Raw genomic sequence first — 20,625 nt, forward strand, 5'->3', positions numbered from 1 at the left:
CCTGTACCTCCCCTTTCAATGTTGCCATCAGAGTGCTTTTGTCACTGCTGTTGAATCCTAAAATGAGAGGCCTTGGTGATCATTAAACTATGCACTTCCTAGCCTAACTGAAAAACATTATGTGAAGGAGAGAAAAGACTTGTACCTTTCTAAATGCTGCCATAAGAGGAGTTATCTTGCGGTTATCCGCTGCATCCACATCTGCACCTGCTTGCACCAGTAACTGAACCACATCGAGGTGTCCACCATTTGCTGCTAGCCACAACGGAGTGTTCCCCTTCTTGTTACGTACGTCAATGTGAGCTCCCCTAAATGAATGACACAGATACCACTGTTTAAAATAAAATGGAATGACTCAGCTAACAATAAAATTCAACCATTAACTTGTAAAAATATTCTGTAAAGATAAAAACTGTTTAATATTCAAGGACTAACATTTTTCTCTCAAAATAACATTACGAAGAATTTCCAGTTGTTGAATTAAAAGCCACTAAATTAAAAATTAACCATATAGCAATAACTGCTTTTTATTTTAAAAATAATGATGATATAATTCTGAATTTTAAATCCTGAGAAAATGTGAAACTCTATTTAGTGAAACATAAAAGTACATCCTGTTAATATCATAATATGTTAAATAAACAGTATCCTAGAGACACAAATAGTATCCTCTGAGACACCTGCATCTGTTTCAGATTATTTATATTCATGCAATTTTTTTTTTAGCTTCAGAATAACATGTAGGTCTAAAACTCAGTAAGCATCATAATAGATAGGACTCAGCGAGTAACAGTTGTTAGTGGCTACTACTACTAAATACTACTGCTTAGTACAAGCAAAGGTCTTCAGGAAATCCAATTAATTAAACAAGCAAATATCTTTGGAAAACTGGGCAGGCAACTCCTAAGTGACTGACAGCGGAAACTATCCTGGATCTTATCTGAGAACTCGTTATTTAAAGCCCAAGTTACTATAAAGAACAACAAAAAAAATCAACAGTGAAGACTTAGGACTATTGCCAGACTTTAAGGACTTTAAGTGGTACTCTTTGCAAGACTCAAACAGTGTGGGAGATGTGACTATGGATGACAATAGCTGGACGTTCAGACAGCTTATTATTTTCGAAGTCTATACACACGCGAGAAAGGAAGAAAAATATTTCTAGATTGCATTAAAATAAACAATGTAGCATAGCTCTCGGTGGGTGGAAGATAACAGAGGTAGGTTTAATAAAACATGTAGTTTGTAAAAGTAGTCATGTTTGATTTCTGAATAGTACAATTTGCCCAGAGACAACAGTAATGACTAGTTAATACTGTGGTGACATATGAAGGGTATGGTAACATCATACCTGCCAATGAGAAGCTCACAGAATTTATAATGCCCTTTATCTGCTGCTATGGTTAAAGCTGTATCTCTTGAGGAGGGCACTGGAGGGGCATTAACATCAGCACCTTTATCCAAAAGAACTCGGCCCACCTCTGCATATCCACCAGAGGCAGCTTCCATTAGTGGTGTGAGTCCCGTCTAAATTCAGTGAAAAATAATAAACAACACATAAAAAAAAGGAAAAGAGCTATAATGTTAAAGAACAACAATCTGGGGGAGCAATGTAGTATAGGTGTTACAAAGATTTGCAACTAAATTTCAACATTGACACTTGCTAGCCACTCTAGAGTTACAGTGTTATCTATTAAAAGAAGAAAATTCTACCTAATGTCAATTTGTTGTTAAAAAAAAACAAACCCCTGTAAGATGAAAACAGTTGGCACGTAACTGGTACTTAATGAAAGTTCCCTCTCTTCTCTTTCATACCACATATATTTTTCAGCTGATAATCCTAATGTCATTATTATTTACAAAATTTATTGTTAAGGTATTTTCAAGAGTTAATACTTGAAAGTCATACAGAGTGACTTCTGATTAAATATATATATATATATATATATATATATATATATATATGGTTTAATAAAGAGAAAAATGTTACTAGAAAATACTAAGACTATACTTAGCATATTGCTACTATACACCTTAATTATCAAACCAATAAATCCATGTACAAATCTCAAACTTTTTCTTACCTTAGCTCTGTGTTCCACATTTGCTTTTCTATCCAGCAGAAGACTAACTACTTCAGTTCTTCCTTGGAAGCAGGCTAAGGTAAGGGCAGTGTTCCGATTGGTTTCTATTTGAGCATTTATGTCAGAGCCCATGTCTAACAGGAGTTTAACTGCAGCTGTGTGACCGTTCATAGCTGCTAACATCAGAGGAGAAATGCCCAATTTGCTACCAGTTCTGGGGGTGGAGGTATGAGGAGAACAAAAGGGAAATATACATTTTAAATATCCCAGAAAAATTAGATGACATTATACAATTTGATTTCAGGATATATTTAAGATCATTTATTTTGCAGGATTATTTAAAATAATCATTTTTCTCAGCCCTAGTAAGTCTTTGAGATAATACGAAGACTCCATTAGGAATATTTTACCACCCAAAACTAGAATACTTTCTGTATCTCATTCAAAATAATGATTAGGACTGAAAAATGATTATTAAATTATTAGCCTAAGATTAAGATGGACATCCATTTTAAAGTACATACTTGCTTAATAAAAACTCCTAAGTAAGATGTGTTTACTTTTAGTACCATAAGAAATAGAGTAATTGGTAGTTTTTCAAGTTCTGTCACCACTTTTATATAAAATTAAACTTAAAAATCTCTAACAATTTGGGTTCTAAATTTGTAATGAAGGCATTTCCTAAATAGGACATTAAAAAGAAAATTATTCTACAAATATCATTTTGACATAACACTCTTAAGGGGCTTTTAAAAGAGAATAAAACTTGCCTAGAATTAATTTCGGCTCCTGCATTTAGTAATATTTTGATAATGTTCACATAGCCACCAGAAGCAGCCAGGCTTAGAGGTGTGTAATCAGAAACATTCCTGTGCTCTTTATTTGCCCCTCGAGCTAACAATAGCTCCACCACCTAGAGAGAAAAAAGGAAAATACATTTTCTTCTTATAGTGAGACAATTTGCAAGATACATATTTTTAATATCTCTTTTTGCTCTAGTCCATTGTACAATGAAAGAAGGGAAAGTCCTTCTTGCATCTTTTGCACAAACTCAGCCTCAGTTAACAGCAAGAAGCTGAACTGGCAGTGTGTTCATGAAAGATCTGGATTCCATGTGTTGCTTTACAATGCTGTTTTGGAAATAATATTTGTGTTATTTCACCACATGGTGGTAAAATAAAATGCAGTTTTTTCATTTGAACATTTAAGTTTTGTGAATGTCTTTAAAATGCTTTTTCTAAAAACGATTTTATTCATTTTTAGAGGGGAGAAGGGAAGGAGAAAGAGAAGGAGAGAAACATCAAATGTGTGGTTGCCTCTTTCATGCCCCCTACTCGAGACCCGGCCTGCAACCCAGGGATGTGCCCTAGACTGGAAACTGAACCAGTAACCCTTTGGTTCACAAGGAGGCACTCAATCTACCGAACCACACCACCCAAAGATAAATTACTTTTTTAAAAAAGCTTCATCCCTGATTGGTGTGGCTCAGTGGACTGGGTGTTGTCCTACAAACCAAAAGGTCATGGGTTTGATTCCCGGTCAGGGCACAAGGCTGGGTCGTGGGCCAGGTCTCTGGTTGTAACTGATGTTTCTCTCGCATATTGATATTTCTCTCCCTCTCTTTCTCTCTTCCTTCCCACCTCTCTAAAATAAAAAAAAATAAAATCTTTAAAAAAAAGAAAAATAAATATTTAAAAACTTGGAGTAAAGCTAACACTTATCTTTCCCCAACATTTCATTATGAAAATTTTCAAACATACAGAGAAGTTTAAAAATTTACATATACTGCCTAGATTCTATAATATTCTAGTTTTTCACATTTCTTCATCATTTTTCCCCATCATTTTTTGATGCATTTCTTCTCTAAGTAAATTGTAGATATCTACAATTTTCCTTAAATACAACAACATGTATATCATTAACTAGACTATTAAGTACTTGTTTTCAGGGTTTTGCTTTTTTTTTTTGAAATTTCAGCTAAGTTTTGTTAGGTGAAACAATAATTGCTCAAAACTTAAATGTACATTCACTGAATACTAAAACATTCATAAACCTAATGTAATTTAAATCCTTATTTACTCATGCCCCTTCCCAGTCAACTCCACCTAGATGTTCACATACATGAAATCAGTGTTTGATAGTCATTTCTGTGTACTGTGTAGCATTCTATTAAATGAATATGTGAGAGTTTATCTATTCTCTGATAAACAACTTCGCCATTTCTAGTTTTTGAATTTTGAATAAAGTTGCTATGAACATTCTTGTGGAAATAGATTTTTGTTGCTCCCAGGTTCCACCTAATAGAATTTCCCAGTGTATGTTTATTTATGCTCAACCTTCTTTCTAAAGTGATTGTACTACTTACAAGGCCCATCAACAGTGAGTGAATTCTGGTTGCTCTACATTCTTGGCAACATTTGGTACTATGAGTCTTTATAATTTTAGTCATTCTAATGAGTATGTGGTGGTATCTTAATTTGCATTCCTTGATAGCTAAAAATATTTAGCATTTAAGTACTTACTGACCATTCATAAATCTTTTGTCCATTATGTAATTTAATGCGCCAAACAACTCTGACAACACATCCTAGTATTTTCATCTTCCTTTTACAAATAAAGTACAAAGAAGTTAAGGATGGTTTAAGATCATTAACTTCTAACCTTGCTCTTACTATTAATAATACATCCTAAAATACCAACTGGGAAATAACAAATGTTAATAAACAGTGTTTGGGCTTACATACTTGTCTGAGTTAAGCAATGAGTAATTTAAGATGTGACTTTCTGTGGCTAATGTCACAAAACCACTTTGTCTTAGGTATAAAAATGAGACCAAAAATAATGGCATTAGGCCATTTTACTTTACAAGAGTCCCTCTTAAGCAATAAAGTAGAAAATCCTAATCATATTTCAATGGTTTTCTGAATTCTACTATGAGAAGATAGACTGATCTTAGTTATCTCTTAGAGGGAACTGCCTATTCCCCAAAAGTAATAATCAATATAAAAGAAATAAGTTTGTGACTTTATAGTAAAATGACTTCCTAATTACTTGAAAATACTAAACTGTTCCAATAACAACAAATCAAAGCAACACAGTGTTATAGACAAAGTTATTACTTTAAGAGACTTCTATAACTGCTATAACTTCATCTGTTACATTTTAATAAGAAGATAAAGATTATGGTACATTGTAGGCTTTATTATGTCTTTGAAAGGAAGGATATCAACTGATTTCTTTTTGATTCAACACTGAATAATTTGTTATTACATAAATAGGTGTTACTTCCAGCTACATAATAATTGATAATTTCAGTTAATTCAAAATTTTATTTTTATTACATTTCAAAACGGAAGTGTTTACATTTCTGACTGATACAAGCTTTTCCATTTACTGTTGTTACTTAATTGCAAAATTTTCTGCCATCATATTTCAAGAATGACAGAGATCTCTATTTTATTTTTGATGCAATAGAAATAATTTACCAAAAGAAGTAGCTTATTTTTTACTATCTTAATATTATTTGGTTAAAAATCCTTTTAACATATCTATCACCTCCAATTTGGAGCACAGAAAAAAAAAAGACACACATGTAATTCATGTTATCAACCAAAAGGAATAGCACAGTAGGTAGTGATACGTCCCCTGTTGTCTCTTGTGCAGAACATCTCTACTGGCAAGTGCGTCTGAATATCCACACATAGAAATATATACTCCAAATGTTAAAAAGCAAACATTACAAAAATACTCAAAGCAAAAATTGTATGAAAAAAATTATGCCTATTACTATGACTGGGTTCCAATTCTTCTTAATCTGTAAGATAAGGGATCACTAACCCCTATTTTCTACACATATACCATTTTATTGGATTTCCTATTCTTTTTGTGCAGGAATTATTCTGTCCATTAAATTTTTTTTCTTTACTATTTTATTAAAAAGACTAGAGGGTGTCACTGATTAGAGTTCAGTAGCAAAGGGATGGGGGAGGCTAATTTAAGATGCACAAATAGGGACCTAATAATTGTATCCCAGTTCACTGGTCAGAGTACAGTTAGATATATTTCAAGAGGAATACTGAGAGTATTTGAAATAGCCAGGTGAAGGGTTTGGAAAAGGCATTCTTAAGCTAACAAAAAAATAGGATATGTTTCACATAGAGAACAGGTGACTAGCAACTATAGACTCAACTATCTGAAAATACAACAAGATAGTATAAACCTCTTTCCATTGGTTCAAGAACAGAGGTAAAAATAGGGGGGAAACTCAGGGAAGACATACTTCAGGCTTGATAAATAGGAGAACTTTATAATAATTAGGATGGGGAGGGGATTTTAAGATGAGTAAGAAACTGACATGGATGATCTAAGGTGCTTCCAAAACCTAAGATTCAATAACTCCCTCATTAAGTCGATCTATAGAGACAGCTCAATTGACTAATTCAAAGCCTTAAATCCACATAGGATGAGATTTTAAAAATTAGTTTATCCAGCTGATTATTACAATGCCAGAAGAAGACACACAAGGTGGTGTAAAGTATTCTTTCTTGGGCCTCCACCTGATCACAGCAGTGTTCTACCTTCCTTACAACTAAAAGGTCCTATGATCTTATCTGAGAACCAGAGTTGAAAAAAAGTGGGGAATAATAAAAGACAAAAGTACTCAGACCAACTAAAAACTGAAAACATAGAGAGCAACAGTGACTAAGCTTAAGTACCCGTCATGCTAGGTGCTCTGGAATAGGAAAACATGAGTGAATATAGATAGATTCTGCTCATCAGGAGCTTACTGACTTGATTTGGAATGTCATAATCATTCTCTTAGGCTGAATGCAGCACATGCGGATTCCTAAGCAAGTATTACTTTTAGAAGAGCAGAATAATGTATGATTTTTCTGGTAGATAGCTTATGTTAACAGTGATACTTTTCCTTTTGCTAACAGATAATAGTTTCAGTTGCTGTGATAAATCTAAATGTCAAATGATAATTACCATAAATCATATAAGTTAAGGCATATATTTGCTAAACAGATGGAGGAAAAAAATTACACTGGAGAAAACGTTACCTCCTGTCTTCCCCCAGAACAAGCCAAAGATAGTGGTGTGTCCTTGGTTCTTTCTGACTGGGCTTCAATGTCTGCACCATTGTCCAGCAGTATTTCCACAACACCGACATGACCAGCTGTAGCAGCCAAGATAAGTGGAGTAAAACCTGAAAATAAAATAATGATCACCTCACTACACGCTAAGCAAAAGAACAATACTACTTTCCATTAATATATGGCTAGCAGTACTATTTCTTCACAGAACACAAATATTCTAGAAAAAAAGATTAACAAAAGTAGGCCATACCTTTCTTGTCTCGGTGCTCAATACTAGCTCCTCTCTCTAGCAATGTTTGTACCAGCTCCTCATGACCACCCGCACAGGCAAGTGTTAGCGCCGTGTCATGATTACTTTCAGTCTGTAAAAAAAAAATTAACTTTATGATAAGCGCATTATATAATTAAGAAATGTTAACACCAATTCTGTAATATGTACACACAAATAGATAGGTATCACTCTGCTGTAGCAAATATTTGGACAGTAAGTTGTTCTTTTCCATTAGTGATCAACTTTTGCTTTTCTAAGGGCTACAAATAATATTTGTTTATGGTGAATTCTTCAAGCAAACATGAAGAAAAGAAATATGATTTTCAACCATATGCTGTTTTCAACTACATGATTATAAATACTGTGGACTCACTTTCACTTCCAGCCATTAATGGCAGTTAGATGACAATAATGTCTGAGAGCAAAAAAGATTTACTCAATTTATTGCCTAGAGAGTTTCCAGGCTGCAGTGCAAGAAGAGGGTACCTGAACAGAGCCTGGCAGTCTCCCCAAGTTGAGAAGACGGAGTTTGGAAAGGTCAAGATGGCTAGAGTTCATGGAGCAGAGTACTGGAGAGTAAAGTGCTACAGAGTGGATACTCCAGAGATTTGCAGAGGGTTCCAGTCTTCAACTGAGTTTTGATCAGCACATATGCATGAGGCCAGGGAAAGACCACCACAAGGGATCAGGCTGAACAACACCCAGATCTGACACAGGGAGAGAAACAGTTTGGCTCCTACCAGCCAGAGCACAAAAACCTCAAAACACAAAGGATATTAAGTGAAATCCTTAGCTGCGAGGCCACATTAGCTGTTTTGGACCCAGTTAAAAAAAAAGGCTGAAAATCAAGTTTTGAATTGAAAAAAATGTTTCCAAGTAACTTAACTACATTTAAAAACAAACCCCCAAAATACTTAAAAGAAAGTACACACAAACACACACATATTAATACACAAAGTATTTGGAAAGACAAAGGATATTATATAACTGAGACAAGACACTGTTTATACACAATTTATTTCTGCCAATGCTAGATTCACCAGTGGTCATACTCGATCATAAAATGCCTATTTATTTAACTAACAAATTCCTCAACTCTGATTACTCTAACCTTGTAGTGTACAAAGATGGTAACTACTAGCAACATGTGGCTATTAGTACTGGAAATATGTGTAGTGTGACTGAGTAACTGAATTTTAAATTTTATTTAATATAAATTTTAAAACTGATACTTGATTTAGTTACTGGAAAGCTTTTTAATATGTCTGGAATAATATGAGTATATGAATTTAATTTTCCAACTTAATCAAATCTACTTAATGTACTTAATGAAACCTAAGTGCAAATCATGTGCTATTTCACACGATGTCCAAGTTGAGATAGTTTCTAAATAGGGTGAAAAAAAATCCCAATTTGCTGGGGACTGACTGACTTGATCATTTTAAGCTATAAGTGTAACATACACATCAAATTTTGAAGACTTTTAGTATGAAACAAAAATGTAAAATAACAGCAATTTTTATATTGATTACATATTTAAACAATAGTATTATGGATATATTAAGTTCAACAAAATATATTCTTATAATTCATTCTACTTATTTGTTTGCTTTTTAAATGTGGCTATTGAACATTTTAAATTACATATATGTCCTACATTATTTTTCTATTGCACAGCACTGTTCTAAGCCATCTTATCTTACTTTTACATATGCACCTCTATTATAGCACTTAAAACCAATCTTTCCTTGTTCTAATATTAGTTTTGTGGCTATAGTCCCTTAGAGGACTATAAATTCCTGAAAGCCAATAAACATTTCTCATTCATGTTTGCATTCTCCACCTATAATTGATGCTTTGTTAGAAAATAATAAATAATACTTAAGTTGATTAAAAGACAATAGGATCTCATTCAAAGACTATTACTAGTAAAACCAAAGGATTATATAGGATGGGGCAAAAGTAGGTTTACAGTTGTACGTGAAACACAGTTTATCCTTATATTATTATTTATTAATTACTGTATTATTTTCCTTATGAACTGTAAACCTACTTTTGCCCCACTGTGTATATATGAAATACACTATATTTATATATTTATTATATTTACATAGTAAATATAAAAAGGAAAGGTATATTTGCCCAGAAGGTCAACAGCTCTAAAAACCAAACTCCATTATTAAAAAAAAAAAAAGGAATAACAAGAGACAAAAGGCAAAACTGATAGTCAAGAAATAAGAAAAGCCTACTAGTGAGTGATGAAGAGGGAGACCGCAAAAGCTGCTCTGCAGAAGAGGCTGGCAGAGAGCAGAGCTACTGACTGCAGAGATCAGGGGTGGCCACAAGGGAGAGATGCACCAACTACAACAATGGAGAAGGACATGAATACTTAAATGAGTGACAGCTCTGATTGTGTTAGTACTTGATCTTCATTTCAAGGTTTATAAGGAAGAAATTATTATGTCTAATTTCAGAGAAAAGGAGACAAAGGCTCAGAGAAATAACTGCACGATGGTCACATAGTGTAATAACTCATTTGTACTGGATTAAAAAACCAGGAAGATTCTGGATAACAAAATCCTATTTTTCCATTACATCACAGAGCAGCCCTAAGGTACAGCTAACTAAGGTCAATGTAACATTAAGCCGATCTGTCTTATGTGCTCTCTCTGTTAGTGGATAGACAAACAGAAGAAGAGTCAACTTTATGAAGTTTATGAGGTTTCTAAAAATCTTCTAGGGGTTAAAAACCTAACTTAGGAGAGTGGTACCAATCTTAGAGAATAAAAGAACAAAATCTGAAAAAGATAAGTATGAACAATTTTAGCAGATCAGTAAAACACTGTTTTTAAGAATCACATTATAAAACATCATTTCAATTGACTTTTAGTAACACCTTCTATACCAAAGTACTTTGATTAAGTACTCTAGGGCTGACCCTGCTCGCTGTGCACTCACCGACTGCTTTACAGGACAGACTTAAGCTCAAACTATGAGAGAGATATTAACAATGTATTATGATCATTGAAGAAAACAGTATTTAAAACTGAGAAAGAAGGGCTGGTCAAATTCCTTGGGGAACTTAAGAGTGGATAACTTCATTGTATTTCTGTATTAAGGAGAAATTATAACAACTAACATTTTACGACCATCTTTCTAAAGAAAAGAATGAAAGAACTTTTGAAGTGAGGTTTCCACCTTCCCCACCCCAAACAGAGACCTACTCAATCTCAAAGTAATAAGAAATATTATCCTGATTTGCAATACATCAAGAAATAAATTAACTGAAGTAGAAGTCTGGGTTAAAATTAATAGTGACTTACAAGGTACAGGAAAAAGTAAGTATTTTAAACATGGTTAATCAAAGAAATAATGACACCCTCCACACCCCAAGCAGAGACCTGCCCAATCCCATAATGATAAGGAATATTATCCTGATCTACAGTACAACAAGACACAAATTAACTGAAGTAGAAGTTTGGGTTAAAATTAATAATGACTTACAAGGTACAGAAAAAAGTAGGTATTTTCACTATTGCCAATCAAAGAAATTTGATATCTATGTAGGTAATGACTTTCTGGAAGGCAGAGTGTCACTAAAGTTATGTTACATTATACAGGAAAACAAGCCACATTCTTTGTCACACATCTAAGAGACACTGGAAAAAGGGAAGGATGTCCAGAGCCTGGTTAAGAGCTCATGCAGGTTTATATTTGAAAGAAATATCCTGTTTAGCCCATGATGCCATAAAATATGCTATTCTGTACCATAACAGATATTATGATGATTCTGGCTTATAAAAATGATATAATTATATATAATGTAAAAATATTCTCTAAGTACCAAAATGACTACTCAAATATTGTTAAGAATGAGAAAACAAGAAGGAATCGTAAGACAGATGTAATATTAAATGAAAAGGCAACTTTTAATGATTTGGAATGCAGGTGAAAAACATTCCTGAATTGTCTATAAAAATGGAAATATATCTATCAATTATATCTAAAGGCTTTGAAAAGTATTAGAAGTTAAACGGCTAAGCATTTTTAGACCCCCATAAACTTCATAATCCCAAACATCCTCTAACCATGTCGGGGGGTGGGGAGGTATGTGAGATTAAAACTGATAGCACTTTAGGATATTTAATGAATACAAAAAATCAGTAAAATAGTAAATAACCTGGTAAGGGTACATATAAATAGAATACATGCATTTTTTAAAATGAAACACTTTAATGGCAACATATCACATATCACTGTTATCTCATTTTTCCTGTTCTGCTTAATTTCCCTCAATAAATCATTGTGACAAAACTGGTTTCTGTAGTATAAAGCCTATAGGAAAACAGAAAAATATCCAAATGATATTTATAATATTATAGGTGAAATATAATTTTACATACTTTTCATTTCAGCCTACATATATGAGCTAAAGGGAGAAGGAGAGCCGGAACACAAATTTTTCCAACCTATGAAGAGAATAACTGTTTTTTTCTCACGTTTATTGGCTATTAATCAAAAATTTCACACAATAAAATACAGAAAATATTTCATTAATTCAGTGGCATTCAACTCTAACCTCCAACCAGATTTATTATTTCATATAAAACCAAAGATCCTTAAAAATGTCTACATGATTCCTAACTTCCGTATCTAGAATATCCACTGTAAGTTTTGTTATATCATTCAAGTAAAATAAAAATAAAGATGAGAGCTATGCTTTCCAAAGTTATAGTAAAAGTCCCAAGTAATTCCTTCAAACTATAATTTATTAATGTTTCCTAAAATAAATTTTAATTAATATGGTATTAATCTTAAGTTTTTATAATATCCAGACCTGATTCAATAAAACCATTATATCAGGGGAGAAAAGCCTGTGGCATACACTTGCATACCAAAGGTGAATTCCAGCTATATAACGTGAGACTTGAGGAACCTTATCAAGAATAAAAACTCTTACGTAAAGCATTCTTTGATGTCCAGAAATTAAACAGGATTCCTACTAATCCTTGATAAAAATATTATTTCCTAAGCATAATAAAGTATGACCATTTTAAAAATCATTAGCATTTTAAAAAGGAAATATATACTGAGGCTTTAAAAAAATTAACATTTGTCTTTCCTTAAATTAAGATTTAATGTAAATATGTAGTATGGTCAAGGGTACATGCTGAAAAGATGGAAAGAGGAAGGACACATGATCTGTTACCACAAGGTGGTAGACTCATTTTCTATAACCTAATTTACCAGGTTAATATAATACAAATTCAAAATTGGCACCTAAAATGAAACTTGAAAAACAGGTATCATAGGCAAATAATTAAAAGCACAGATTCTAGAGCCTGAGTGCTGGCATTATTTGAAAGGTGGCTCTACCATAAGTTAGCTACTGGGCAAGGTAGTTAATATCTCCTACATCTCACTTTTCTTATATGTAAATGTGAATCATAACTATTTATTTCATGCGGTTGTTATAAAGTTTAAAGCAAAAAATTATAGTGTTAAAAATGTACATGTCAAGGCTTATTAAACAAACAAAGGATACAATTATTAGAGAATAATCTTTCAAAACAGAAAAAAATCTTAAAGTGTTAATTTTTTTTGTTATATCACTTCTCTGTTATGGCACAGTACTGTCAAACATAAACCGAAAAATCCATTAAGTAAAATTTCAAGGAACTTTTATTTTAGGGTCTAGAGAAAATGTTAGATGAATTAAGTACATAGAATATTTTTATCACTTAATGTACCTGCTTGGTATCATGAAAACTAATAAATTTTTAAAAAAGTAACATCAAAAATTAAAGAAAAAAATGGTGAAGAATTATTCCTGAATATTTACTTCATAATATGTTTCCAAAGAAGGAAATGTCTAACTAAGCTATTATGGTACACTCCATAAAAAGCAGTGTAACTCATGGTAGGTTTTAATCCAAATGAAAAACCTCAATATAGAGACCAGGTTAAAAAAGTAGATTTTTAAGGAGCCACTGTCAAATCTTTTTTACAAAAGCATGTCTACTACATTTAAAATGTAAGTTACATTTTTTAAATTAAAAAAGGCCTTTTAAAAATGCTTAGGTGTAATTTTTCAGAGATTAAGTGATGGTTGATTGAGTGGTGTAGCAGGTAAAATTTCACTGTTGTTACAATAATTTCAAACTTAATAAAATGATCATACATACAGGAACTTTTCCTGTGGCTGTTTCATTGGAACGCATTTTTAAAAAGAAATCCTTTTACATTTTAGTTTTTACATTTGCTTATGGATCAATTCTTGATCCCACTAAAACTAGTAAATATACCTCTGGTTAAAACAAAATAGCCTCAAGAGCAAAAAAGATTGGAAGAAAACAGTGCAAATTCAATACCAAGTTCAATCCAATTCTACAACACTATCAATATTAAAAGTAAGCCATTATAAGTTCATCAAATGAATGCCTCATATTTTTAAAGAAGGCTGTACAGTATGTTAATTAAGAAGGTTGACTTTGAAGTCAAATTAACCTAAATTTGACCCCCAGCCCCACAACTTCTTAGCTAAATGAAGTGATTTCAAGAAAAATGGACAATCTAATAGTCCAAGTTTTTTCATCAGGGAAATGACTATTTAAGATAGCTATCTCATATATGTAGTCTGAAGATTACAGAACGCCTTAAAAACAGTCCCTGACAATTTTAAGTTCTCAAAAAAAAAAAGTTAGCACATATAAACCAATAAATATTTTGGAAGCAAGAACAAACATAAAATTCCTTTTTCAAATATTACCAAGAAACGTTTTAATGACAGGCTATATTTTAACTAGGTTAAGAGTACATATTCTAAATGGTCCAACAACAACACCACCACACACACCCCGCCCTCTGAAATTCAAGTTTATAAAGAACTGATTATTTACAAAACTAAAAGTTTTATAATGCACAACCTCCCTACAGACACATACCCTGTCAAAATACAGAACTAAATAAACTGTAAATATTTATCAATCTTGAAGAAGGCCATATATCCCTTACCTCGTTCAACTGTCTTCTAAGTTAGATTACTTAGCTATCCTCTCCTCTCCAACCTCACTTTGCCATGACATTTCATGATAAACTATTTTTTTTAAAGAATGGTTGTGAGGTTCTTTTTTTTTTTTTTTTGCCTCTATCTATCTATACTACCATTTATCCCTCCATACGCTCTTCCACACTCCATCCACCCTCCTGGGAACTGTGTTGTTGTTTTTTTTTTTGGTTAGTCATTTATTTTTTACTTAACAATGTTTAACAGACAGAAACACAGACTTACTATATACGCCAGTCAGCAGAATCAGAATTTTCAAAGACAATATAAATGCAACTGAGTATATACTGAAACAATCTTTCATTTTACATGCAATCCACAATGAATTTTAAAACATATCTTTTATAATTAGAAGACAATATACACAAATCTTAAATAAGTTACTTCTTTGCATATCCTCTTCTGAAGTTTTTAAAAAAGATTATTTCATGACCTTAGAAACCAGACCATCACACAGTAATAATCGGTATTTGGTATTTTATTTTTAAAAATGTAGATTTTAATTTATTCATAATTGTGGCTCAGGTCTTTGCCCTGAGACAAAGCACTCTAAGATGATCTAAATCACTGATTAATGTTTTTAAAGATGATATGAAGTCCATCACTCCCGAATGTGAAGCTTACCTGTGCATCAATATCAATGGCAGGGTAGATAGGAAGCATGGCTGAAGGAGAGATGATGGGACTTGGAGTTGGAGTCTGAGGTTGGGAAATGGAAGCAGCAATACTGTGGGTGGGAGTGTTTGACATTGCAGATGCTCTTCCACTGACTGCTGTTAAACAAAATAACTGCACTTAATAAAGATGAAACATTGTTAGGTAACAGTAAGAAATAATTATTAGAAAATATTTTAAAACTTTTTAAAAAACAGAATGTCTACAGGTAGGCTGCCATAACACTAGTAACTCATTTTCCTAGTTATTTCTGACTTTAGATAATAGTCCAAAATTATAATGTATATTGAGAGTAACCTATTTCCTAACTAATAATTCATCTGAATAACAAATTCCCCACTTTTCGTGCATAATCACAAAATTTTAATTCAAAATAATCCTGAAAACGAAAGTATTTTTATAAATTAAAATTAGATATAAATGCAAATGGGTAAGTTGTCCATTATCTTCTTAATCAGAAAAGGAATAAAAGGTAAAACAGTCATGTTTAGAAGGAGCAAATGTGATTTCTACCTGGCAATTTTATACCTTATATCCTAAAAACTAGTATTAGTAACATCGCTGTTGAAGAGAACCTTGCTATCCAATCATTTAAAAACACCTCGTCTCCTACTATTTAACTGCAGACAGGGGGATAATTATATTCTGAATTGTAGTCCTCAGTATGACAGCATAGTCAAATATAAAATTTTGATCCTCACACAGAAATATAGTTTTTCACAAATAGAAGTATTCTGAGGGGGGTAAAATGCCCACCAATCAACCCAGCAATCACACTGACATATGAGGACAAAATTAAAATATGAGGACAGAAATAAATGTATGCATACAATCATTCTTCAAATACAGATTATTGTTAGTTCTTTTAAGTATAATTTACCATGATATTATTTTCACCAAAATATGCAAATTAAGAAGGGGCTAATTAGCTCAGTACTTGATATGGGAGAACTCCAAAGGTGGTGGCAGTTGAGGGTACTTTATTCCCTCATTGACTCATTTCTGGAGTTGGTATGTGAACACCAATCCTTTTCCCCCCATTAAACATGCTATAGCACTAATATCTGGGCATTAATCTTTGAATGGTCACCAGTAGTGTAGGTATATGTTACTAACGTAGTTATCAACTACATCAGACAGAAAACAATCATGATACACAACTGGATCTGAAACCAGGCAAAAGAGGTTATAGTCCTGCCAAGAACAAAACTAAAATTGACCTTGTTATAACAATTATAAACATGACTGTCAATTAAGAAATCTATTTTACAAAATCCTTAGTTCAGGCACAAACATACACTATACATTATAGCAACACACATTCTATAATTATACATTTTTTAAGTCCACTTAAAAGCCAAAGGAAGAACAAAGGAGGAAACAAAACAAAACAAAACAAAAAAACAAAACAAAACACAAAACACTGCTTGAAACCTTAGGAATCAGATCAACAGAAAAGGGATTATACTAATATATTAAATTGATCATCTAATAACCTTCATTATTATTACCCCATATTGATAGCTTGTATATTAACAAAAAATCAACAGAATTTAAATGCATATACTATATCTATACATTTCAAAAATATAAAATTTATGGCTCTTAGTATAGATTCCATATTCTCCTTTAACTGGATTGATTTTTCCAAATGAAAATGCTAAATACAAAAATTAGGTTAAACAAAATGACCACCAATCTGTCCAAAGAACTGACTTTTATTTCATGATACTAAACAGAAAAAATTAAGCTTTACTGTTAAAATGACTAAAATACAATTTACATTTCAACTGGAGTTCTTTTAAGGTTCTTTTAAAGAACATACTAAAATTAAGTTTCCTTATTTTTGGTCAAATTGGTCATTCTTATAACCTCATCTAAAAGGGGATAGGAAAATCAATTCCTTCATTCCCTTTCCTTATTTAGAATTAAATAACTGCCTGTCACTCATCCATTCTCTATAGTTAAAAGTAATAATTATAAATATGTAGGTATGTGAAGGAACTCTGGTACAGCTCTTTTCATGTGCGACTTTGTTTAGGGTTAGATTTCAAAAAGGGATAACCAGGTGCTCAGAAAAGTTTTAACATTAGGTAAGGAAAGAGGAAAATCTAACAGCACAGGAAAGGCAAGGTATTAAGACTGTTAACCAGAGAATGGCTTTTGCTTTAGCAAGTATGTAGAACAGGAAAGACAGATTTTGACCAGCCAAGTACTAAAGAAAGATACGGAATCTTGTAACAGCAGTCTAATAAATGGGAAATAAAGGATAAAAACCAGAATATTTTGCTGAAGGAGGGAAGGGTGACTGAGCCTAATGAGGATTTAAAATAGTAAAAAAGCCAAAGAAAGAAATGAAAATGGCCATTAGTCAACTGAAAGAACAAGTACGACCACAGAAGTTTAAAGAAAGGTTGCAGGAGTGAGTGCATGAGGATACATGCATGTGCACATGCATGATGACAGGGACGGGTTTCAGGTAGGTAGCTGGATTTTTATCCTGTTCTTCCTTCTGGCCATCTCTCCTATCCCTATGTAAGTGAGCATAATAAAGAGGTAAAGTATTTTCACAATATGACAAGTGTTTGTCATATTTCCTGAAAAGTTATATGCTTACATTTTGTTTTTATATGAAAACACTTGGAACACATACGTAGAATTTAAAGTTTTTGTTTGGTAAATGAATCAAAAGAAAAACTACTTTACAAACCTCTGATAATTCAGATCAGCAAAAACACTGTACAACTAGCTGACAAAATTATTGTTGATAACTGCCTAAGAACATTAGGTAAATTCTGATAGCACATCAAAAGAATATTAAATATTCATTGGTACGGAATGTCCATTCTTCATTTAATTGGATAAGTAACACTTAACTCTATATGTTTTTTGGTAGATCAAATGACATAGCAGATTAATGACCATGGAAGTAATGATCAAATTTGGAATTTTTGGCTATTGTGTTCCAACTTTCATAAGATATCTAATTCTTTTAAATTATATTCCTAATTATTATAACCAGCTAATGGTGATTAGTAGTATTCAAATCTATAGAACAACTTTATACTTGTCAATGAGAACCTTACTAATAATAGCATTTCCCCCCCAATGTGGTTATTGTACCCTGTAAGATTAGCAGAGGCTTTCATTTCATATATTACTGTTGAGGTGATATTAAAAGAGGACTAGGAAACTTTAGAGCAATTCCTAAATATGGAAAATCTGTCTCATTAGCTTCTCTCAGTTTCTGAGTGTTAGGCTAAATATGTCAACACTACACAATTTGTATTCTTTTAAAAGGTTAAAGTTAAAGTACAGATAACCTCATCATAATATGTACTAATACTAAACATAGTTTCAAAATTAGAACAATTCAATCATCTTTTAAAGTATAGACCAACGAGTAAAAATAGAGAGAACTATTTATTCCCTTTGTTTTTTTTCTTTCATTCTTCAAATTTTCTCTTTTTCCTTTACCTTTGATTAATGAAGAATATGATCCTTCTCAGTATAACATTCTTATGGCTTATAATCCTGAAAAATGTCATTGTACTACTTTGTTACAGAATTCATGGAAAAATAAGCACCAAAAGGCAAAACCATTAAAACAAACTTCTAAAATATTTCTTATAGCCAATGAAACTTATTAATGGAATAAAATTTCTCTAACTACACATTAAAAGAAATATTTATGATACTGTGAGAGGGGACCACACCTTCTCATAGTACAATTAGCATACTACACATTAACATTCACAGGGGATAAAATCACTGACATAGGGTATAATCAAACCCTATTTGATTTGGTACTTTATTACTCTTTTAAAGGTAAGTTGCTTTTTTTTTTTTTTTTTTAAATATCCATCAGGTTTGAAGTCTGATCCATTAGGATATTAAGTATTTCTGTTCACAAATAAAGCTTCCTGATGTCCTATTAAGTTTTGTACTCCAACTTCTATCAATTTCCCAGTTTATTGGTATGAATACAGAAGCAAAAATGACAAAATTCAATCTTAGTATTCTGAACTTAAAGAGCAAAAAATGAAAACAAAAACAAAAAAATCAAACATCAACCCCGCTACTGAAAAACCTAGATTCCCAGCCTAATCAGCTAAGCCAGAAAGTTTCAGTCACTTGTATTGAATGAGCTAATCTTTAATTTCACCTGTATCCATCTGAGAATTTCTGATTGAACTAATATTTCTAAAGATATACATGGGTCAAGAGTCCAAAAATAGTTCCCAAGTTGGGCAACGGCAAAAAATTCTGGCACACTCTTAACTCGCCTTAAGCAAATCATATTTTGATACCTGCTCACAACAATATAAACCCACCTGCCATGATGTCATCCAGCGTGTCATTGAGGGTCTGAGCAGGGCTGGCTACCATTAACCCTTGTTGTGTTTCTGTCAGAATTCCTTGCCCCAGCCCTGCCAACTGTGCTTGGCCCAGTACTGGCTGTCCAACTATCACTCCTTGCAGTTCTGTAAGATTTGCGATGGACCCAGGAGGCAAGGGACCTGCAGCCAGAGGCAAAGCTTGAGGCATGGCCAGAGGCTGGATTGGTGCAAAACCCATCTGAGCTGCAGTCTGCTGGGGTTCATCTTTAAGCAAAATGGGATCCACTTGCTGTAATCGTGCATAGTCTCCTTCGGAAAGCTGTTCTCCAACCCCAACAGGAGTTAGTAGTCCCAGATGTTGGCAAGATTGTTGCTGCTGCTGCTGAAGTTGAATTCTTTGAGCTTTAACTTCTAGATACTGCTTTTTCAGCTGTTGCTGAGTTTTCAGTTGTAACTCTCGTTCTACTTTCTGTAGTTCCTCCAAAATCTTTTGTTTCTTCTGGATTTGTTCCTCCCTTGTTTTGTTCAGCTCCTCGATCTTCTCCTTGGTAAGTTGATCAGCATGAGCCAGTTCCAAGGACTGCAGCTGTGCATTCTTTTCTATGGCTTCTTTTATCCTCTGTTCCAGTTCTGTTAACTTTCCCTGAGCCTCTTCTACAATGCTCTCTGGAGACTGATTGGTGATGTAACCCTGTACATCCTGGCTGTTTGCTGGCAAATGGCTGCTGGACTTTTGTTTAGAAGCAGCTGTGTGAAAAAGAAACCCCCTCAGAAGTGCACATGAATGGCATCCTCATTACAGAGTTACTGTTGGGAGGTTTAGTGCCAACAGTTATGCACCAAGTTATCATAGCCACAGAAGGTGAAAATGCACTGTTTTATGGAGTTAAAAACAAATTCACCCTCTTTATCATAAGTATAAAATGTATGTATATTATGTGCAATGAGTAATCTTTTGGAAATTAACTTCAGAATTTTTAAAATATCACATGGCTAAAATTAGACAATAGAGGGATGCAGGTTTGTGATATCTAAGAGGTGCAATTAAAGTAAAATCTAAGACTATGTGTAATCTGGTCATAATAATGTA

The 20,625-nt window shown here is 32.9% G+C and overlaps 1 protein-coding gene across 5 annotated transcripts in view; it reads right to left on the bottom strand.

Annotated features, from left to right (window-relative positions):
* The window catches only part of ANKRD17 (ankyrin repeat domain 17), a 149,456-nt gene that overhangs the window by 42,834 nt on the left and 85,997 nt on the right, over positions 1-20,625 (bottom strand). For 2 of the 5 annotated variants that reach the window (XM_054591506.1, XM_054591513.1), the window contains exons 15-22: positions 19,530-20,282; positions 15,145-15,293; positions 7,434-7,545; positions 7,148-7,293; positions 2,855-2,997; positions 2,085-2,298; positions 1,352-1,527; positions 146-308 (exon numbers count right to left, since the gene is read on the bottom strand). In XM_054591506.1, coding sequence (XP_054447481.1) covers positions 146-308; positions 1,352-1,527; positions 2,085-2,298; positions 2,855-2,997; positions 7,148-7,293; positions 7,434-7,545; positions 15,145-15,293; positions 19,530-20,282 — 1,856 coding nt within the window. The remainder of the gene's footprint in view (positions 1-145; positions 309-1,351; positions 1,528-2,084; positions 2,299-2,854; positions 2,998-7,147; positions 7,294-7,433; positions 7,546-15,144; positions 15,294-19,529; positions 20,283-20,625) is intronic. The other 3 variants (XM_054591510.1, XM_054591521.1, XM_054591519.1) reach the window with 3 other exon arrangements.

The sequence above is a fragment of the Pteronotus mesoamericanus genome, unplaced genomic scaffold (assembly GCF_021234165.1).
Source record: "Pteronotus mesoamericanus isolate MK-2021 breed Mesoamerican mustached bat unplaced genomic scaffold, CSHL_Meso_final contig_130, whole genome shotgun sequence".
NCBI classification, from domain to species: Eukaryota; Metazoa; Chordata; class Mammalia; order Chiroptera; family Mormoopidae; genus Pteronotus; species Pteronotus mesoamericanus.